General features: G+C 38.3%; 4 protein-coding genes across 4 annotated transcripts; 3 read left to right on the plus strand and 1 right to left on the minus strand.

Moving 5' to 3' along the window:
• Positions 1-6,565: 6,565 nt before the first annotated feature.
• On the plus strand, positions 6,566-7,548 carry LOC119084956. The gene is made up of 2 exons (XM_037195102.1): positions 6,566-6,635; positions 6,710-7,548. Exons 1-2 carry the CDS (start codon positions 6,594-6,596, stop codon positions 7,439-7,441), a joined length of 774 nt encoding a protein of 257 aa, XP_037050997.1. The 5' UTR covers positions 6,566-6,593; the 3' UTR covers positions 7,442-7,548.
• Positions 7,549-8,844: 1,296 nt separating this feature from the next.
• LOC119084955 lies at positions 8,845-18,148 on the minus strand. Its single transcript, XM_037195101.1, has 2 exons — positions 18,103-18,148; positions 8,845-9,676 (listed from the first exon to the last, which is right to left on the minus strand). Exons 1-2 carry the CDS (start codon positions 18,142-18,144, stop codon positions 8,915-8,917), a joined length of 804 nt encoding a protein of 267 aa, XP_037050996.1. The 5' UTR covers positions 18,145-18,148; the 3' UTR covers positions 8,845-8,914.
• LOC119084952 lies at positions 10,873-11,855 on the plus strand. The gene is made up of 2 exons (XM_037195097.1): positions 10,873-10,964; positions 11,024-11,855. Exons 1-2 carry the CDS (start codon positions 10,881-10,883, stop codon positions 11,783-11,785), a joined length of 846 nt encoding a protein of 281 aa, XP_037050992.1. The 5' UTR covers positions 10,873-10,880; the 3' UTR covers positions 11,786-11,855.
• Positions 18,149-20,042: 1,894 nt separating the features above from the next.
• LOC119084953 lies at positions 20,043-21,141 on the plus strand. The gene is made up of 2 exons (XM_037195099.1): positions 20,043-20,166; positions 20,232-21,141. The coding sequence occupies exons 1-2, from the start codon at positions 20,125-20,127 to the stop codon at positions 21,030-21,032; spliced, it is 843 nt and encodes a 280-aa protein (XP_037050994.1). The 5' UTR covers positions 20,043-20,124; the 3' UTR covers positions 21,033-21,141.
• Positions 21,142-22,363: the final 1,222 nt, after the last annotated feature.

Consider the following 22,363-nt stretch of genomic DNA (forward strand, 5'->3'; position numbering starts at 1 on the left):
AACAAACAGACGCCGCATAACTTACTCATGCAAACAATTTAATTCCCAAAATTCGTTTCAAATATGCATTCCGTTGACTGCTGATGCTTGTTTTATTGTCGTCAAAATGTTTTCAATTTATAATGAGCACAGCTGGCAGCGTTCTTAGTCCTAATGTCTTACGCATTTTTGGTAGTCATTGACATGCTATGGTCGTTGAATCTATTTTTCATTTTACTGGATGTTTAATTCAACTTTTTAGACGGTGCTTCCATAGGTTGTGGTTTTAGTTCACAAAATTTCTCACTAGATGGCGACGTTAATTCAGTGTAAGTGACAAGTTTTGCCAACTCACCTCAAGCATGAGTGGTAGTCTAAATAGAGTACTGAAACGGGACAGTGTAGCAAACAAATTTTGGCAATGTAAAAAAAACTGGAATCAGTTTTCATACAAAATAGTACTCTATTTGGGAGCTGTAACTCGAAGCACTTTTGCTTGAAGTGCGTTGACATTACACATGATTCGATATGCTCAAGAAGTAATTTATTTTAAAATGAAATTTAATATTCCAATTATATAGTTGGCAGAAGGTCCGGTTGATATGTCAATTAAGGATTGAAGAGGCAACTGAGTTACCGTAACTCTGAGCGAAGCGAAGGAATGACAGAAGATGTATGAGCGTTCTGTAATTTTTTGACTTCAACGTACTAGATCAGGGAAATTTTATATGAAACCTTCGTTTCGCGCAAGTAGGTCTACACTAAGCTTAACCAAAAAACAATAGGTCATGTTGAATACAGTCGAAGGCAGTCAACTTTCAGCATAAATTTGCTTCAGCTGTTTTTCAGCTGATTCACACATACAATCAAAACTGGTTGTCCTTGTTCATAAGGTCGAAGCTGCTACACGCACGCGCATGATAGTGGTAAAACCGTATAAAGACGTATAAACGGTTGTGATTGTTTATGGGGATCAGTTGAAAAACAGCTGAAGCTAATTTATGCTGAAAATTGACTGCCTTTGACTGTATCACACTTGTTAGCAATTTATCTGTGGCGCTTTTGTAGTTTTCAGTATTAAACCTCACGAAATGACCGTTCTCAGCTAAGAAAATTTGTGTTTTCAGTGTGCTGCGAGACATGCTCTATTATTCTCCGGGTAAAATACGCCGTTTATACTGAACGGAACTGTGCAAAGTGGAGCTTGATCTATTACATTTTGACATAAACAACTACTTCGTCGCATACCCTATTTCCTACAGTCTGGTCAGCCCAGACAGGAGTTTTTAATATGATATATGTAAGGTTCTTATTCATTCAGATTTTTGTTCATCAGGCTTTCTTGTATTGGTGGTCAGTATGCCTAAAGGAAACCAGTGAAGCCTGTAGAAGAGACGCCAAAATTCTTTTCGGTATTTCATTCTTTACGCTTCATTTCCTGACAATTATCCATAAAGTGTCATAGCAGTGAAGTTGGTTCACAGAAAAAATAGAGCTCTGTTGGCGTCATTAGTATTGCTATGACGAAATGTCATAAGAATTATACAAAAGATCTCTTTGGTTGACGACTGACAGGGCGAGCGCATGTCAAAAGTTGTGTGCAAACTAAACACAGCCAACTTCGCAAAGAGGGGAAGTTTTTGAAAAAAAAGTTAGGAAAACAGTTAACATAGAAAATGCTAATGGAAAATTGAATTAAACACTTTTAGTAACCGTGAAATGTTTATGTTTGAAGTCGAGGAAAATAAAAGCGTTGAATTGCTCGAAAAAATGTCTAAAATTTGTTGCTGCATTTGCAGGAATTTGAATAATTTTCCGCTTTTGCGATGTTGGCTATGATTAGTCTGCACACAAAATCATACCACGCAAACCGATGAGATCTATTACGTTTCATCTTTAGTTTCCAAACAGCACTGTCGGCTGTAGAGGTTTTCGCTCTATACTTCATACTCTTCAACGTTATCTTCAATGGTATGAAATTGCTATTGAGGGTGTGGGAAGAAGTGGAGTTCTTTCAGGAACTGCATTCATTGTAGATGTGATCAAATCACATCATACTTTCAATTGTGAAATGCTAGAGGGCACCGTACAGCGTAAAAGATCCAAATAGCTTATTAGATATAAAGTACTTCCAAACGCTCATACGCGTAGAACGAGAAAGACTCTGTAGCATGGACGTGGACGACGTGCGATGTATTGAAAGAAGTACATGGAACTGTCTAACTTCAAAATATTGTTAATCTGTACTAAAGAAAGTCGCCTCACTTACGGAACCCATCTACAGGCCATCAAGCAACGCACTTCAAGCAAAAATGCTTCTAATGACAGCTGCCAGATAGAGTACTATTTTGTATGAAAATTTGTTTACAGTGCAAAACATTGTTCGTTAAACTGTAGATTTTCAGTACTCTATTTAGAGTACTCATGCTTGAAGTGTGTTGCATCAAGTCAACATTTTAACACATTAATGTCAGGTAGTTTTGTGAGTTTATACACGTTCATAGTGTTAAACAGACACACTAATATAATACTTGTTATGCAACTATAACTACTTCCGATAGTAATGGCGAAACTTTTAGATATTTTGTAATAGAGTCATACTATATTAGTCCATTGAAATGTCTCAGTACACGAAGTTTCTTCCTATCTTAATTTGGTAAGGTTGTCGCTACCTCGAATGGTGCTATCCTGCGAAGAACTGAAAACCAGTTTTTAAAAACACTCGCTTCGCTCGTCGGTTGTTCTCGAGCTGTATTAAAAAAAAAGAAAGAAATCAATAGATGAAGCATTGAACTGACTTTGAGAAATTCCCTTTAGTGTTTCCAGTGGTTTAATATCCTATGACTGGCTCATATACAAAAAAAAAACGAAAATGGAAATGTTTAAGCTCGTTAAATGAAGCAAAATGAAAATTTTGTGAAAAAGTATTACTAAGTTAAGCAAAAAGCAATGTAATTTTTAAGCAGCAGTTGGGTCCACGATTTAAAACTAAATTTTTAACTAAATGCGAAATTGATTTTTGTTGTTGATTGAAACAAAATTAACTATTTTTAAACGAAAAACAGAAAAAGTTTTTTTTCCAAAATTTGAGAGTAAATTAAAATAATGGACTGAGTAGAACGAAATTCGATAGCAATTCGATAGTACTTTAAGTTAGCCGACAGTCTACTCTTAAGATAAGTACATAGTTGGTGAAAATTGTAAGAAAAATGTCTGAAAAATGAACTCATGCGTAATGCTTGCGGAATGTTGACAGAACATGTTTGGACGATCTGTCAAATTTTTTGCCCATTTTTCAAGCAATTTTCATGCATTTTGCATGGTCTCACAAACTGTTTACTGGCCTTTATAAAAAACACGTTGTATCTTATGGTCGTATGACATTTTCAGTTTAAGTGATTCCATCTTGTAAGGCCTTCGCTTCCTCCTGTTACATTTTTGCCAGCGAAACGGTGACAGGTGGTGATTTCACCACCTGTTAACATTTCTATGACCTTTGAAATTTTTCAGTAACAAACTTAACTAACTTCAAGTCTTTAAGTGCTTATCGTTCTGCAGTTTTATTGGTTCCACATCGTTTTTTATGCTTTCAACAAAGGAAACGTAAAGAGAGTTGTTGCACTCACTCGTACATGAAGAATGGAAGAAATGAAAAGAGAGACGCTTTTCTCATGTGTGGAACGAATAAAACGATGAAAGCAAACAAAACCCACGAAAAGATAAGATTTATTTGGAGCTGAGTGTATATGAAAAGTGGAAAACTCTTCAAATTCTAAATAATTGTGTAAAAATGGGATTCAGTTAAGTTACACCTATCAAAGGGAGCGTTTGTAACTTTTTAAAATTTCATCCAGAGAAGGAATGGACCAAAACAACCAGAAAATATCTCAAAGAGAATATTCTTCTGCGGCAGACATGGAAATTCCACAAGTAGTTTAACTCTGTTGTGTATCGTGGGCCATGTTTTGTTTTGCTCTTATTCTCTGGATGAAAGCTTAAAAAGTTAATTGACGCTCTCATCTACAGTTACCATTGCAATAATGTAGCGGAAAGGCGAATATCTTTAAGGAAAATCCTTATGTATGCACTGTGGCACACTTTAAATTCCCCCGATTGTATCACAATAATGTAATGCGAATATTTAACAAAACCATAATTGTATTCATGTACTTCCGGCGGTTTGCAATTTGTGCCCCGTAGGTCTAAAAGCTCTTCTTTTTTTATAAAAACATCTAAAATCAATGTATCAATGATCTGAATGTACACAAACAAAGTTATTATCGAATCAAATAAAAAAAAAATCTTAAAACCAAAACGTATTTGTGACTATCGTAAAGCGTAAAACGGAATGCCACAGGTTTGTATGGACAAAGCACCTAGCATGCAGGGTAATAGAATAAAATAGTACTTTAATGTACCCTAAGCATGCGAACATTTCCATTCCTTTTTTTGCTTAATGTCATTGCAAAATTACCATTAAGGCTGCTAACGGTATTACTGGTATCAAAATACTACTCTATTTGACGCGTAAAAACGTCTATTACTCTGCTAGGTGCTTTGGCGCTACGTTCATAAAGGCTCTGAAAATTCAAAATGGAAATTGTGATGGTCTCACTAACCGGGCCTTTTCACAACGACACATGCGAGATTTCTAATGCTGTGCGACGTGAAATTTGAAAATTTTTCCTCCCATAAATTCATAGTGACTCTACTCGAAAATATTCGCCACAACCATACCAAATGCCAGATTTTTAGGCTATGACAACTATTAATTTCATTCATAAAATCACATGAAATGTCGCTTTCGCATCAGCAAAATTGAATTTTTTTTCAATTTTACCAAAGTACCAGTGACTTTCCAATACAGAATACAACAATTCAGCACAACAAGAATTTGACGTAAACACTATCGATGTAGTAGCCAAGGTCAGAATTCGGAACAATCTATCTGATACCTTTGAAGCCTTGGAAGGACTTAGACAAGGCGATGGACTGGCAGCTTTATTCTTCAACATTGTTCTTGAGAAGGTGATAAGAGAGAGAGCGACGTGGAAACCAGCGGTACAATCTTCAGAAAGTTGAGTCAGTTGTTAGGATATGCTGATGACCAAGACTTAATTGGACGGAACATTGACATCGTTAAAGGGACTTTCACGAAAATTGAAGACAGGTGTCCAGGCGCAAATTATGTTGCAACAGTTGAATGAGGAGTCAAACAAAGTCGGCAAGAAGAATTTGTCGAAAACGAAAATCATGATAAACATTGACGACGACAAAGACATTAAAATTGGTGATACTGTCATTGAACGAGTCGACAGTTATGTGTACCTAGCTCATAAATTGGAGGTGGGTCTAGAAAATCAAACTGCAGAAATAAAACGTAGAATTGGTCTTGCATGGGCATCGTTCGGAAAACTCAGGCTAATTTTTAAAAGCAAAATGAACAATAGTCTGAAACCACGGCAGAGTAAAATAAACCAGGCAGGAGCGGTTCATTTTCGAAACGTCAAATAAGGGACCTAATACGGTGTCGGGGAATCTCGCACACGCGATCATAGTATGCGTCCTTTTACGACATGTAACGAAAAGTCATGACTGTGCGAGATTACCCTACCCCCCTAATACATGGGATGAAAATGAACTCAAATGAACACTGACATAAATTGAAAAATTTTATTCGCAAAATATCAAGGGCTACTAGATTATTCAGGTCCCTAGTCAAACAAGCGCTCCTGCCTGGTTAACTTTACTCTGTCGTGCTTACATATGGAGCGGACGCGTTAACGTTAACAAAAGCTTCCGAAAATAAACTAAGAGTGGCACAAAGAGCCATGGAACGGAGTATGCTTGGAATTACGCTCAGAGATAGAATGACAAATCAATGGATTCGACAAAAAACAAAAGTCGTTGATGTCATGGAAAGAATAGCATCTCTAAAGTGGAGCTGGGCGGGACACATAGCAAGAAGGATGGACAAACGTTGGACCAAAAAGATCATGAACTGGAGGCCACCTAAAACTCGACCTAGAAGTAGACCACCAGAGAGATGGAATAATCGAATAATGAAAATTGCAGGCGCAAATTGGCAACAAATGGCAACTAATCGTTCGGAATGGAAGAGCAGTGGACAGAAACAGGCTGAAAAAGAAGAAGAAGAAAGTGTCAACGGAGAGAACACGGAGTACTTTTTTCGTAAGTGGAAATCAAAGCTAACGCCGCGTTAAATCGTCCCATTCGCTCGGTTCATTTGTTCACTCACTAATTCATCTAAAATTCAAATTCTGAGGAGCAATAACTGAGTAATTCAACATAAAGTAAAATAAGTGGAGCGACTGCATGGGTTGAAAGTACCTTCTCGCCAAGCAGTGACGAATTGCAACAATTTCATATGGAAACACAAGAAAAATTTGGTTAGCATATTAATTGAAATGAATAAAAGTGTTTGCCCAGACGTTGCACATTGCGATCTTTGACAAAGGAAGAAATTAAACAGCCGACGGGTTTGTTCAGTTGGAAAAATTGAAAATTGAATTGATTAGTTGATGAGTATAAAAGGATTGCAAAAGGTTCCTTCATTCATCAGTTTACTTGACAATCTATAACTAGAAATAACCATGAAATTCATCGTCGCTTTCTTGGCTGTACTTGCCGTTGGCGTAAGTTAATTTTCAATTTTCATAAATCGGAAAGAGCAAAAATTTACAAATTTTCCTCTCTCTATTTTCTGTAGTCCGTAAGTGCTAACCCACTCGTGCAATTGGACGGTGTTGTTAACGGTCTGGGATGCAACTTTAAAGGCATCATTAACGTTCTTTCATGCGCAATCAAGCAACTGGTCGGAACCGTTGCTCAAATCTTGGAACAATTAGTTTGTGCAGTCACTAAAGCTTTGAACGGCATTGTTGCTCAAATTAACTGCCTTACTGTACTCGATGGATGCGGTCTTACCGGTGTTGTTACTGGTCTTATCGGAACTATTGGATGTACTCTCAACGATGTAATCCAACAAGTTCAATGCATCCTTGGAGATGTCACCGGCAATCTTGATGAACTTCTTTGTTCGCTCGAGGTTCTACTCAACACCCTCCTTTGCGCCGTCCAAGATCTCCTTCAAACTGTCGTTGCAGCCGTTGCCGAACTCCTCTGCAAAGTCAGCAAAGCCATTGATGAAGCTTTGGCTCAACTCCAATTTGCTATCAAGGCAGTTGTCCAAGTTATTAACGACACCCTGAAGTGTCTTCTCGAACAGCTCCAAAACAGCCCACTCGGTTGCGCTCTGGACGGACTTCTGGGACAAGTTTCCATTATTGTCGGAGATCTTTTATGCGAAGTAGCTAAACTTGCTGATGGTCTCGTTGCTAACGTACGAGTAGTTCTACGCAAACTAAACATTGAATTGCAAAAAATTCTTTGCCATCTTCAGGCGGCATTGGGCAACCTGGGGCTCGAATGCCCATGCTAAATTGATGAGTTGTAGACTTCTCGTCTCGATGACCGACCGAACTTAATCGAACGTGAACGTGAAATTAGCTTTTAAGTTAGAAAATAATAAAATTGCAAGAACGAAAATCCTAATTTGTTTCAATGAGAAAGGACTGCATTCTCGAAGAGTTTACGTACACGATTCCGGTGCGGACTTGATTCAACAAGTGCGGACTAAGTTCTTGGTAAATTCCGTTGTTGAAAATGACCTTGCTGTGTCGAATTCCGTAACCGCAAAAGTCTGTGGACAATGATATCGAAATGTGAACTGAAGGACTTAGAAAGATGATGAGCTGTTACTGGGTTTGGAGACTCTAGATAGCCAATTCATGCATATTTTTCGTTTAAGATTTGCTATCTAAGTTCATTACCTCCCCTCAGTTGTTGAACTCGTTCAACTCTATTAGAAATACTCAGTCAAAGGGGCTCAGAACGATGAACTGATTTTGGAACATCTATCAAAGAGCCAACTACGGATCGTCCGAAGCCACCAACTCGGCATGCAAATTATTCAACAAGGTTGGTCATCTATATTCGAACGAAGTAACGAAAGACATTTTCCAGCCTAACAAGCTTTAAGCGCAGTTTGAGTGCTTTCGCCCGTGTCAGCCCGGTTTTCTCAGCATCACTGGAGCTGCACCAGACTAAACCGTGCGGGAAAATGTGTATGAATTTTCATTCTCGCCTTAGAGCAATCAAAAATCCGTTTTCAATGCTATCTGCAAAATCTGTCATTTTCGAGCTTAGCCTTCCATTGATAAACGGGTAAAAACATAATTATCACAGTAGGTTCCGTTTTACAAAAGTTGAAGTTTTCACAAAAATACAGGAAGGAAAATATTCTGGGAATAACTTCAAGATTGTCAGCCCGATATTGTCAGTTTGAGTTTGTCTTCAACAATTGTCATCTTCGTCGAATAAGTATCGGTTGAGAATTATCCAAGTTCACTAACAAAACATCACCGCGGACATTTAACCATCTTATACATTCATCGGTTATCGATAACGACGACAAAAATATTGACAAGGTCTTCATAAATTAAAATAGATGTTAAAAAAATTGAAGTACAAGATTTAAAATGAACCGATTAAAAATTAATCAATGGAAGTAATAGACCCAATAATAATACTGGTCATATACTTGCCGTCTTTAACAAGTTAATGTTGTTTTTTTCGAACATTTTTAGTTATTTCAATATTAATGTTAAGGCTTGGAACAGGTCGGGTTGATCTGAAAGCTGAAACTCACATTACGTGAGTCTGACCATAGCTGAAACGGAAAACTGACCTAATTCACTTAAACTTCTTTTGATTGCAAGTATCTATCTAAGAATCATTGAAATTCCTATTACAGAAATATGTTACGCACAAAAAGACGAAAAATTTCTTTCTTTCAATTTTATTGTTTTCTAACACTAAGGTAATATCACGTTCAAGTCTAGATCTTTTCGATTTAGCATGGGCATTCGAGTCCAAGGTTTCCCAATGCTGCCTGAAGACGGCAGAGGATTTTTTGCAATTCAATGTTTAGCTTGCGTAGAACTACTCGTACGTTAGCAACGAGGCCATCAGCAACTTTAGCTACTTCGCGTAGAAGTTCGGCAACAATAACGGAAACTTGCCCAAGAAGTCCGTCCAGAGCGCAACCGAGTGGGCTGTTTTGGAGCTGTTCCAGAAGGCAGTTCAGGGTGTCGTTAATAACTTGGACAACTGCTTTGAGTGCCAATTGGAGTTGAGCCAAAGCTTCATCAATGGCTTTGCTCACTTTGTAGAGGAGTTCGGCAACGGCTGCAACGACAGTTTGGAGAAGATCTTGGACGGCGCAAAGTAGGTTGTTAAGTAGAACATCGAGTGAGGCGACGAGTTCATCAAGACTGCCGGTAACATTTTCGAGGATGCATTGAACTTGTCCAATGACATCGTTAAGTGTGACGCCAACAGTGCCGATAAGACCAGTAACAACACCGGTGAGACCGCATCCATCGAGTGCAACTAGGCCGTTGACTTGAGCAACAATGCCGTTCAAAGCAGCGCTGACAGCAGCAACAAGTTGTTCTACGATTTGAAGAACGGTTCCAACGAGATTGTTGATTGTGTTTTGAAGATTGCCAACTAGTCCATTAAGACTACATGACAAATTGCCCAATACACCGGTAACTGATCCAAGCACAGCGCCCAAGTCCAAGCTGCCCAAAAGCGGGGTGGCACTGACGGACTACCGAAAAAAATCTGTAAATTTTCGCTCTTTTACGGAAATTGTCAATTAAAACTTACACCAACGGCAAGTACAGCCAAGAAAGCGACGATGAATTTCATGGTTACTATTGGGTACAATTCATAAATCAAACTGATGAACATAACGATCTTTTGCCGGCCTTTTATTCTCCCACCAAAGTACCGATGACGACACTAGTATCGTCACTTGATCGAGTAATTGTCAATGAAGCGAAATTTGCTTTTAATTTCCGTGTTCCATCGCTAAATTATTTGCCGGTTGCAGTAAGCCTCATTAATATGGCACGTGCATGTGTACTCGTATCGCACACGAGAACACGAGTTTAAATATTTTACGTCAACGCTTGCAGTCGCCAGTCTTAGTCATTAATTTGACCTTACGCATGCAGTTGCAGTCGCTAGTATTTGTCATTTAATCTTTTCGAAATAGTCGTTTTGACGCAAAATTGCAATTTTCTTGCCTGTTTTTCTCTCACAGGTGACGAGACCATGGTATCATTGGATAGCTAAGGTCATTTAGTTACGGGCCAACATGGGCTATGTGGGTTGTCCATGCCATCTGCAGTTAGCAACATCACTTTGAAAAATGAAGATTTTATACTGAAATAGGTTAACTTTAACTATAGAGGATGCTGTAGCTTTGCTAAAATAACTTCGTCACCCATGGGAGAAAAACAGGTAAGAAAATTGCAATTTTCAGATTTCGTTCACCTTCCATTGACGACACAGAGACCGGAAAATTTTTTGAAAGTGGTTTTGGATTCTAGGGCTCACTTCGTGTCTAGGCACTTAAAAATGTTTCCTCTAAAAAATCGGTCCGATTTCGGTAGGCTGTTTTTCAAAAGAATTGCACAAATATCGAAATCCGACAAAACGACTATTTCGAAAAGATTAAATGACAAATACTAGCGACTGCAACTGCATGCGTAAGGTCAAATTAATGACTAAGACTGGCGACTGCAAGCGTTGACGTAAAATATTTAAACTCGTGTTCTCGTGTGCGATACGAGTACACATGCACGTGCCATATTAATGAGGCTTACTGCAACCGGCAAATAATTTAGCGATGGAACACGGAAATTAAAAGCAAATTTCGCTTCATTGACAATTACTCGATCAAGTGACGATACTAGTGTCGTCATCGGTACTTTGGTGGGAGAATAAAAGGCCGGCAAAAGATCGTTATGTTCATCAGTTTGATTTATGAATTGTACCCAATAGTAACCATGAAATTCATCGTCGCTTTCTTGGCTGTACTTGCCGTTGGTGTAAGTTTTAATTGACAATTTCCGTAAAAGAGCGAAAATTTACAGATTTTTTTCGGTAGTCCGTCAGTGCCACCCCGCTTTTGGGCAGCTTGGACTTGGGCGCTGTGCTTGGATCAGTTACCGGTGTATTGGGCAATTTGTCATGTAGTCTTAATGGACTAGTTGGCAATCTTCAAAACACAATCAACAATCTCGTTGGAACCGTTCTTCAAATCGTAGAACAACTTGTTGCTGCTGTCAGCGCTGCTTTGAACGGCATTGTTGCTCAAGTCAACGGCCTAGTTGCACTCGATGGATGCGGTCTCACCGGTGTTGTTACTGGTCTTATCGGCACTGTTGGCGTCACACTTAACGATGTCATTGGACAAGTTCAATGCATCCTCGAAAATGTTACCGGCAGTCTTGATGAACTCGTCGCCTCACTCGATGTTCTACTGAACAACCTACTTTGCGCCGTCCAAGATCTTCTCCAAACTGTCGTTGCAGCCGTTGCCGAACTCCTCTACAAAGTGAGCAAAGCCGTTGATGAAGCTTTGGCTCAACTCCAATTGGCACTCAAAGCAGTTGTCCAAGTTATTAACGACACCCTGAACTGCCTTCTGGAACAGCTCCAAAACAGCCCACTCGGTTGCGCTCTGGACGGACTTCTTGGGCAAGTTTCCGTTATTGTTGCCGAACTTCTACGCGAAGTAGCTAAAGTTGCTGATGGCCTCGTTGCTAACGTACGAGTAGTTCTACGCAAGCTAAACATTGAATTGCAAAAAATCCTCTGCCGTCTTCAGGCAGCATTGGGAAACCTTGGACTCGAATGCCCATGCTAAATCGAAAAGATCTAGACTTGAACGTGATATTACCTTAGTGTTAGAAAACAATAAAATTGAAAGAAAGAAATTTTTCGTCTTTTTTTGTGTATAACGAATGTGGTGACCGGATACGCGTATCTATCTCGCAACTTGTGACATTTAAGTTTTGAGTTGAGATCTTTGAACAGCACAGCACATTCATCGCGATATGAACGGCATCAGCATGAATTTGTCTTTAAATCGAAAATGGAAACATATTTGTACATCCACATCAGAATGGATCACCGAAATATTCAATACATGACTAGGGATCAAGAGATGAAAAGTAGACTTTTCATGTGAATTTTGTAGATCCGAGGCGAAGCCGAGGTCAATAAACACACGAAAACGAAACTTTTCACTTTTATCCCGAGTTATGTAATGGATTTTACATGCAAAGGGCTTCGAAAGTAGTGCTTCAAACATGAAAAGTACGGTTTTCGGCGCATAATGAACCTGAAAATTTGAAATATTTCATCAAAGAAGGAGACATCAGGCGTCCAATTCACATTTTATCCCGGGAAGGTTCTGTTCAAGGGCTCAAACAATTAGAAACATATATTAAAATAGCCCCTGATGTTATTCAACCAGAACCTTAACAGTTGATGAGAAGGCATTTAAAGGGTTGTAATTGCAAGAAATAATGCTGACTGCAGAATTAAATGGAGAATTCTTTCATTACTTTTATGGAACTGCTCTGATTACTCTGGGTAGAGTACAGATATCGGTTCTAGTTTTCTTCAAAGCAGTTTTATAATTGAATGGTTATTCTAATACCACGTCAAATGGGGCTCGTAGTCAAAGCAGGTTCGTTCTTTTTGACCCTATGGCGGTTTCACCACTCCAGCAACGAGCTGGAGCAGTCCTATTTCAATCCATCAATTCACCTAACTCCGAGCATATTCCACTTGAATATCACGAGATATTCCCGGCAATTTCACCGTCATCAAGTGTTTTTTTGCTTCTGTGCTGTCCTCAACACTTTTGAACTCTACGAACACCATGTCCGATCGATTTGGCACGTGGCGAATCTCGTTGAATCCAGGCAAATGCGTGAACATCTAGAGAGAGGAAAAATATTTAATATGGGAAATAGTTAAAGGAAAAGTGGATAGAGTGTACTGCGGACAACTCGGATGGTGTCATGTGTTTCGGAAGTCGACGAACATACAACGCGTTGCTCGCTTCCGGTTCCGGTCGCGACAATGAAACGACCGTTTCGGCCGGTGAATTTGATTTCTTCTTCTTCGTTTGCTTAGCTTCGTTCCGTAAGCTTTCATTTTTAGCGAATCCAATTCGAATTGGATTGCCGTACACGTGTTGGAAGCCTATTATCAAAATATCAAATAAAGATTACTTAGTGTCGCAATGAACAATGTAATGCTTTTACTTTGCAATTGAGTTTTCGCAGTAATTGCGTGCTTCAATTGTTCAAAGCACACAAATGCCTGCGATCGCAAATGTCTCTTGTTCGAGGTATATACGTCATACAGTGGACCGTACGACCTGAACACTGCTATCAATCTATCTTTCTCAAATCTGCCTTCGGAACATTGGTCGGCAAATTGCCGATGAATAACGTTTTGTTTGGTGGGTAAACCATTTTCATCTATAATGAGAAAATTTACTTGCTTCTTGAGTCGAAATAGTTATTTATGACATCAAGTGCGAAGTACTTTATTAGGCTCTAGATGTGTAATTATGACACGAGGCCGTGTGTCATAATACACATCGTGAGCCTAATCAAGTACTTCGCACCGAGATTCATACACAACGTTTTATGCAACAGAGCGATCTATAGTTCGCAGTTTTCGAACATTCGCTTGAAGACTGAAAATCGACTGATTTCGACACGAATTATACGATCGAAAAGTTCAATTTTTCTGTACTTCTCAAATAGAGGTATTTGCGGCCAAGAACAATTGTAATGAGCGTCATATGGATATTTATTACGCGCGAAATTTTTTAAAACGAAATTTTTTCGACGTTTTATTTACTTTGTATGAAGTTTGAAACTAAATGTACTAGGTAATAGCAAATGCGTAGAGTTGATTTAGGCAGGATAACAAAATGAGCGAAAATCGAGGTCGAAACAGTTCCTTTTTCTTATATTTTGCTTCACGCAATTCATGGGAGGGAAGAGAGTTTACTTCTCTGTTTGTTTTCGTTTAAGTTTTAGCGGTTTATCTGTAGGAAGTTGGAAAAGTTTTTAGTGATTTCAAACGCACTGAAAAAGGACGCAACGTTTTGATCTACACAGGATCATCAGTAAACAATAAATTCGAGCAATTTGGTTTTACTCTGCTCGAATAAATTTGTAAAAAAAGAATTTGTTTTTTTTTGTCTCTACTGGTGTCCCAATAAATTTGTAAAAGGAGAATTTGTTTTGGTTATCTGAGACTAGCCCTATTGTTGCTTTTGGTACGTTGCGAAATTTGTAACGTACAATCTAGCACACACTCACACTACAATCTAGCGCTTCGTTTTTGATTGTTTTTATTTTGTAAATATGTTTATAGGTCAAAATTTATTTGTAAGATTAGAGTAGAAAATTGAGACATGCGTCTTCGCCTACAAGCCCGCTTTTACCAAAAATTACCCTCGATCATATCTGATTCAATCTTTCATCAAAACAATCTGAGAAAATTTTTCTTTCTTTAAGAGGCATCGATGCTTAGCTAAAATTGTAGCCTACGTTTGCGTGTCTCGTATTTCATTTTTGTTTATATCTTTTCATCAGAATCTTTTTTGGAAAAATTAAAACCGCAATAACGACCACGAATGTATTAGCTTTGAATAAAACTTAATTTTTGAAAAAGGATTCCGGTAGAAATAGATCATCAAGAGTAAACTAAAATCAAGTGTTTAAAAAACGCCCAAATATATGCTTCGTGTATATGCCGCAGGGGATGTAAGACATTTTTGAGATACATGAAAAAAACATGAATTCTGATTAAGGTTTTTTTATAGAGACTTCATTATAGAGATTTCAATTTAGATCTAAAAAGTGTCGTTAGATCAGCAAGTAAAGTGTCTTGACGATTCTTATTATCATTATAGTGTTTCTTGTGTGGTGTATTTTTCGAACTGTGTTCTACATCATTTTTCCTCTTTTACTATCCGTAACAATAAAGTATACTTTCAACTTCTACACTGACGAATACAGTATACGAAGGATTTCAGTGTTATTATAGGAAGATCGCGCAGCGAATGTTTTTTTTGCCCACATCCCAAGAATTTTCATGCAAAGTATGTAGTATGAAATTTCTGTTCGCATATTCCTAGACTTCGGAGGAATTTGCTTCTGTTATGACTGAAACTACAACGTCATACAAAATAAATAGAACGTCGATAAGAGATCAAATATCTATCACCTTAAATACATAAAAATAAAAATAAAAGAAAAATTCCAAAAAAATTTCGTTTTCAAAAATTTTGCGCGTAATAAATATCCATATCATTGTATAAACGACGTGTAAAAATCATTCAACTTTTGCCTGGTAGAGAGCTTTTGACAAATGACATAGAAGAGTTTTATCAAAACATGCTTTAGCGTGCGTGTGAGTGAAACGCAACTCTCAACGTTGGAAGAGTGCGCATAGGCTTAGCACGTGTTGATAAAACATCTTGTTGCTAACTTGTGCCTAAACTGGAATTTTGCGCATACGATATTTTTCACATCTATTGCGCAAAATTTTCATTTTAGGCACGTGTTAGCAAAACAGCTATTAAGTATAGTTTCCACTTAAAAAGAGCACTCCGTTTAGCCTCCGTTTAGCCTCCGTTTACATGACAGTTGTAAAATAGAACAAAGGAACTGTCACGTAAACGGAGTAAAAAATTGAAATAAATTCAATTTCCACTCCGTTTGCGTGACAGTTCTTTTGTTCTATTTTACAACTGTCATGTAAACGGAGGCTAAACGGAGGCTAAACGGAGTGCTCTTTTTAAGTGGAAACTATACTTTAGAATAATTGAAATTTCTCGTTTTAATTGCCAGAATTTAGAATAATTTTTCTGGCAAATAATATCGAAATTTCAACTATTGTAGAAATATGAGGCCCAATTTACAACAAACGGTTGTTGTAAATTGCGTACGAAACCACTATCTACATTCGGACATACATTCGTATTATGCTGTTTGCATGCGAATGATGCTAGAAGACGACCCTCAGCTCATACTGGGTAGGTAGAGAGAAATAGAGAATAATGCAAAGAGTGGTGACAAAAAACGTAAGCACTGATAAATGGCTCTCGCTTGTATAATAAAACAGGACTTCGACACATACAGTTGTGTGCGTTGGCTAAGAGGAACGACCACTTAAGTAAGGCACAAAACCACAAAATCGGTCCGACAACTTTCGAGGTATCACTTGGCTCTAAGTGTAGTTTGTGTTACATTTGAAAGGAACATCGTACGGGGTTTCATAATTGCGCTTTGCGCAATTTTTAATAGGTACACATTTCATAAGAATTTTACATTAACGACGTTTACGGGCGCCGTAGGCTTAGGGTAAGAGTAGGGCGACCGACGAACTAGGGTCACGTACGCAATAGATGTACGGGTTCGTACGGGGCTCAGTCGCAGCGAACGCTCCGACTGTTCTGACGGCTCGTTTGGAATGAAGGAGATGCAGAAAATTGAGGTTCATGTTATTCCTGTGAACACATCAATATTTATTCACTCTTTTTGCGACCATTAGGGTGAATGTCCCAGTTTGTTAACTGTTGGTCTTTTTGATATTTTTAATCTTCACCGCAAGCCCCGATCACACCTGAAAAATGTATTGAACTCGAAATTCGTCTTTCAGTGTACCGAATAATAGCTAGTATACTAAATAAAATCGAATGCGCAACACCAAAGGCTCTATACCAGGCAAAAGTTGACCGATTTTTAAACGTCGGATTCGTTCCTTACATCCGCCGTTTATACAATGACAACAAATGAATGAGGGTGATATGGATTTTTATTGTGCGCGAAATTTTTGAAAACGCTAATGATTTTTGTGGATTTTTTTTTTTTAAGGTATATCAGGCTTTAGGTATTTAGAGTGATATATATTTGATCACCCTGATTACCTAAAACCTGAAATACCTTAAAAAAATAAAAAAAAAAAAATCCACAAAAATCATTAGCGTTTTCAAAAATTTCGCGCACAATAAAAATCCATATCACCCTCATTCATTTGTTGTCATTGTATAAACGGCGGATGTAAGGAACGAATCCGACGTTTAAAAATCGGTCAACTTTTGCCTGGTATAGAGCCTTTGGCAACACACAAACGCATCACAAACAACAGTAAATAATGCATGCAGTTTCTTGCAGTTTTTAATTTATTTATTTGCTAAAGTAGGAACAAACTAATTTCAAGTTCAAATTTCAATTAAGTTTAACCAGTTGTCGATACGTGAATTCGGCAGCTCATCGATTTAGGCTGAGCATTCGAGTCCAAGGCTGCCCAATGAACCTTGAAGATTGGCAAGGATTTCGTTCAAAGTAGCTTGTAAGCTGGTTAGAGCGTCTCGTACGCTTGCGATGATGTTATCAGCAAGACAGCTCACTTCTTTGACAAGTTCGTTAACAATAACGGAGAGTTGTGCGAAAAGTCCGTCCAAAGCAGCACCGATTGCGCTGTCTTGGAGCTTGGCCAATAATGAAGCCAAGGTTTCGTCAACGATTTGGATGACCGATCGGAGAGCCAATTGGAGTTCAGCAAGTGCTTGATCAACTGCAGCACTGACTTGGCTGAGGAGTTCGGTAACGGCTGCGACGACTGTGGCGAGAAGATCTTGTACGGCACAAAGGAGGTTGTTGAGAAGACCGTCAAGTTGGGCAACGAGTTCATCAACACTGCCAGTGACATTGTCTAGAATTCCTCCTACAGAGGCAACAACGTCGTTGAGAGCGGATCCAACATTGCCAACAAGACCACCAACAACATCGGTAAGACCACCGCACTCGCTGAGTGGAATAAGTCCTTGGATTTTGGCAACGATATCGTCCAAAGCGGCGGTGATAGTTTCAAGTAGTTTCTGTACAATTTTGACAATGGATCCAACGGCATCGCCTAATTGGGAGAGTACGCCCTGAACATTGGCAACGATTCCATTGAGAGATTTTGACAAATTGCCCACAACACCGGTAACAGAGCTAACAACTCCGTTTGCTGTTCCTACAACACCTCCAAGTGTGTTGCCCAGATTACCCAAGATCGGGGTGGCACTGATGGACTGCAAACAACAATGGAAATAATCATCAAATTTTGTCCATTTTTATTATCAAAATATGAACTTACGCCAACGGCAAGTACAGCCAAACAAGCAAAGATAAGTTTCATGGTTACTTTCGATTATAATTGACAAAGCAAACTGATGATCGTAAGAGGAACCACTCCGGTCTTATATACTTCGACAGAATCAGACTTAGCATCGTAAAAACCTGATTAATGAATCAGGAAAATTAAAGCGAAGGGAAAATGAATTTGTAATTTACAAACTGAGCAAACAACGTCAATGCTTGTTTTTGTTTCCAAACTTTAATTCTGTTTTGCCTAAAACTAACTTATGCTTAGCGTATAAACGAATTTATTTTCGAATTTGATATTGAATTTACGTCGCAAACAAACAAAAAAAATTAAAAAATCGAAAATATTTATTTGAATTTAAAATCAAATACGCGCCAGTGGAAAAGACGTAGCGTCTATTGTTTGATTACAACGCCGTAAGTGCGCTTCAGAGTTTGAATTTTCAATGAATCGATAGATGAACCAATGAATTAAAAAATAAATTTCAACGCATATGTTTCAAATAACTGTAAACCTGAACTTTGACAACACGAACGACAACGATTTCATCCACAGACGACATAACCTACACGATTTTTCATACAAATGTTGATGAGGCTACAGGAGAATGGAGTTTAGAAACTAAGGGAAAAATCTAATACAATTTAGTACTTTTCTTCATAAAAACACTGCTGTCACTGAATTATTTTTTCATGAACAAACTTCACTGCTGTGACATTTCATGGGAATGAAACAATGTGAAGTTGTTATACCAAAAAATAGTCCAGTGAGATTGAAGTACTATAAAAAAATGTGGCGCCTCTACAGGCCAATCGACTAGGCGAATGTCTCTATGGATGAAAGAAAGAAATTTGTGTGGCCTTGGAACAAACCTATGTAATAAAGCGACTTTACCAAATGCAACGCTGCCTTTGATTCAGGTGAAATATTGGTTTGCTCCATTGTACGGCAAAAACGATTTTTGAGAGCATCAGTAATTTTTTGGTTATGGCTCTATGGATGACGCTTTGCGGACTCAAATCACTTTGGAACAGATCTATTAGGAAATACTGTTTGGAAACTAACGTTCAAATGTACATAGATTTTCGTATAAGTCTAGTACATTTCGTCATGAAACTACTACTGACGGCGCTCTATTTTTTTATGAACCAACTTCATAGCAGTTATTATATGACATTTCAAGTATATTTATTTACCAAAATCAAAAGAGTGAGCAAAGAATGAAGTACTGAAGAAAAATTGTGGCTCCACAGCAGGGCAACTGGGTAACCAAGGATTCCTTACAGTAAAAGGAGCTAATAGAGCATGTCACGCAGTAGTAGTTTTTGTCAAAATGTAATTGATCACGCTCTACTTTCCATTGTTCCGTTGAGAATAAAAAGCGAATTTTGTATGGAGAATAACGGTTTTTTGCTTAAAAAGAAATTCAATCCACCATGTGGAATCATACGTAATTTGAAATCCACAAAAAAACAATTTTCTTGGAAAAAAATCTGAATTTACGTCGTCCTCTTGTTTGAAGTTTAATGAACTAAAAATGTGTTTCTATTACTTCTTCGAGGATCGCACTTTTTTTACGGCTCCAGTTCCTGATCTCCTACATATACCAAAAAATTTAAAAATGCTCAACATGAGGGATCAAAGTGAAATCCTTTTCGTGAACCTAAAAAAAGCGTCAATAATTAAGGTGCGAGGCTCATAAATAATTGAGTATTTTCGTCTTAAAGAGTTAAAAAAACATCTGGCGAATAAATTCGAAAATAAGTTCGTTTACTTGAACTAAGCATAAGTTAGTTTTAGGCAAAACAGAATTAAAGTTTGGAAACAAAAACAAGCATTGACGTTGTTTGCTCAGTTTGTAAATTACAAATTCATTTTCCCTTCGCTTTAATTTTCCTGATTCATTAATCAGGTTTTTACGGTGCTAAGTCTGATTCTGTCGAAGTATATAAGACCGGAGTGGTTCCTCTTACGATCATCAGTTTGCTTTGTCAATTGTAATCGAAAGTAACCATGAAACTTATCTTTGCTTGTTTGGCTGTGCTTGCCGTTGGCGTAAGTTCATATTTTGATAATAAAAATGGACAAAATTTGATGATTATTTCCATTGTTGTTTGCAGTCCATCAGTGCCACCCCAATCTTGGGTAATCTGGGCAACACACTTGGAGGTGTTGTAGGAACAGCAAACGGAGTTGTTAGCTCTGTTACCGGTGTTGTGGGCAATTTGTCAAAATCTCTCAATGGAATCGTTGCCAATGTTCAAGGCGTACTCTCCCAATTAGGCGATGCCGTTGGATCCATTGTCAAAATTGTACAGAAACTACTTGAAACTATCACCGCCGCTTTGGACGATATCGTTGCCAAAATCCAAGGACTTATTCCACTCAGCGAGTGCGGTGGTCTTACCGATGTTGTTGGTGGTCTTGTTGGCAATGTTGGATCCGCTCTCAACGACGTTGTTGCCTCTGTAGGAGGAATTCTAGACAATGTCACTGGCAGTGTTGATGAACTCGTTGCCCAACTTGACGGTCTTCTCAACAACCTCCTTTGTGCCGTACAAGATCTTCTCGCCACAGTCGTCGCAGCCGTTACCGAACTCCTCAGCCAAGTCAGTGCTGCAGTTGATCAAGCACTTGCTGAACTCCAATTGGCTCTCCGATCGGTCATCCAAATCGTTGACGAAACCTTGGCTGCATTATTGGCCAAGCTCCAAGACAGCGCAATCGGTGCTGCTTTGGACGGACTTTTCGCACAACTCTCCGTTATTGTTAACGAACTTGTCAAAGAAGTGAGCTGTCTTGCTGATAACATCATCGCAAGCGTACGAGACGCTCTAACCAGCTTACAAGCTACTTTGAACGAAATCCTTGCCAATCTTCAAGGTTCATTGGGCAGCCTTGGACTCGAATGCTCAGCCTAAATCGATGAGCTGCCGAATTCACGTATCGACAACTGGTTAAACTTAATTGAAATTTGAACTTGAAATTAGTTTGTTTCTACTTTAGCAAATAAATAAATTAAAAACTGCAAGAAACTGCATGCATTATTTACTGTTGTGTGTGATGCGTCTGTGTTTTGCGCATTCGATTTTATTTAGTACTTATCGATTTTACAAAATATTACGGCTGCAATATAAAAGTTAGGATTTCGTCAATATCTCTTTTAGTCACATTGAGAGCAATGCGTCATTTGCAAATTTGTAGTCTACATTTAGGCGGAAAATATTCATTTTTTGATGATTTCCTCGAACCAATTTTTTGAAAGAGAAAAACCATAAAAATCACGCAAAAATGTGTTACTTTTGAAGGAAAAATTGGTTTGTCGGTGATAACTTATCCCACTTGGAGAAACCTTTGCAGATTCTGTTCTATGTTTGACTTTTTCAAAAAACGATTTTGGTTCAGATTCACAGAAATCATTTTTTTTTAAATCCCGCCTAAATATATGCTACAAATTTGCAAAGTGTCCATTGCTCTTAAGTTAAGTGCTGTTTGGTGATTTCTATGAGGATATTTTCGGAAAAGCCTACATTATGGCGTTTTTAAGCACAAATATCTGGGTTTGAAAAATGTGAGACGACAATGACCACCACAGATATGTTAGCTTTCAATAAAAAATAGATAGGATTGCGACAGCTTAACCATCTCTGTGAAAACTCAACAAATTATGCAAATTTAGACAAACTGTTGACTTTTCTCAGAACTGGTGAAACCACTAGCAGGGACCTGAGAGACTTAATAAAATATGGCGTTACTTCCGCACCGTTTCTTATGATATATTTATTCACGCCGTAAGTGTGCCTCAAATTTGAATTTTAAGTGAACGATTCGATGAAAAAGTGAACCAAAAAACACATTCCCACGCTTCCCTGTATGAAAATGACGCTACGTTAAAAAGACCTAGGCACTTTCCATTTTGAATTTCGTCCGCACTTACGGCGTGAATTTATGCTGGTGGTTGTTGGAGCCTTGTATTTTTCAGTCACTTCATCGATATTCACTCTCAATGAAAGTAAAATCTGAGTGATGGTGTTTCTGATTTGAACGGAAAGCATCACCAGCCAGATATTCGAAATGGTGACGGTATTTCTTCCTCACAAGCAGCCTTTTAAGGCCAATAAAAAGTTCCGTCTAAACCACCGGCTTACCTTCATTTGCGACCGACGCCTTGAAGTATGCAAATACTCTGTGAGGTGCTAAATAAGCCTAAATGTATGCGCACAACTTCTTTCTGTTTGGGTTAAGGTTTAAG

The sequence above is a fragment of the Bradysia coprophila genome, unplaced genomic scaffold (assembly GCF_014529535.1).
Source record: "Bradysia coprophila strain Holo2 unplaced genomic scaffold, BU_Bcop_v1 contig_94, whole genome shotgun sequence".
Taxonomy (NCBI): domain Eukaryota; kingdom Metazoa; phylum Arthropoda; class Insecta; order Diptera; family Sciaridae; genus Bradysia; species Bradysia coprophila.

Excerpts from the sequence above, each read along its gene's own strand:
- LOC119084952 (XM_037195097.1), top strand. The coding sequence starts at position 10,881 with ATGTTCATCAGTTTGATTTATGAATTGTACCCAATAGTAACCATGAAA. Across the intron at positions 10,965-11,023 it reads TGGCTGTACTTGCCGTTGGT|TCCGTCAGTGCCACCCCGCT; the intron begins GTAAGTTTTAAT and ends TTTTTTCGGTAG.
- LOC119084955 (XM_037195101.1), bottom strand. The coding sequence starts at position 18,144 with ATGAAACTTATCTTTGCTTGTTTGGCTGTACTTGCCGTTGGC. Across the intron at positions 9,677-18,102 it reads TGGCTGTACTTGCCGTTGGC|TCCGTCAGTGCCACCCCGCT; the intron begins GTAAGTTCATAT and ends TTTTTTCGGTAG.
- LOC119084953 (XM_037195099.1), top strand. The coding sequence starts at position 20,125 with ATGAAACTTATCTTTGCTTGTTTGGCTGTGCTTGCCGTTGGC. Across the intron at positions 20,167-20,231 it reads TGGCTGTGCTTGCCGTTGGC|TCCATCAGTGCCACCCCAAT; the intron begins GTAAGTTCATAT and ends TGTTGTTTGCAG.
- LOC119084956 (XM_037195102.1), top strand. The coding sequence starts at position 6,594 with ATGAAATTCATCGTCGCTTTCTTGGCTGTACTTGCCGTTGGC. Across the intron at positions 6,636-6,709 it reads TGGCTGTACTTGCCGTTGGC|TCCGTAAGTGCTAACCCACT; the intron begins GTAAGTTAATTT and ends TATTTTCTGTAG.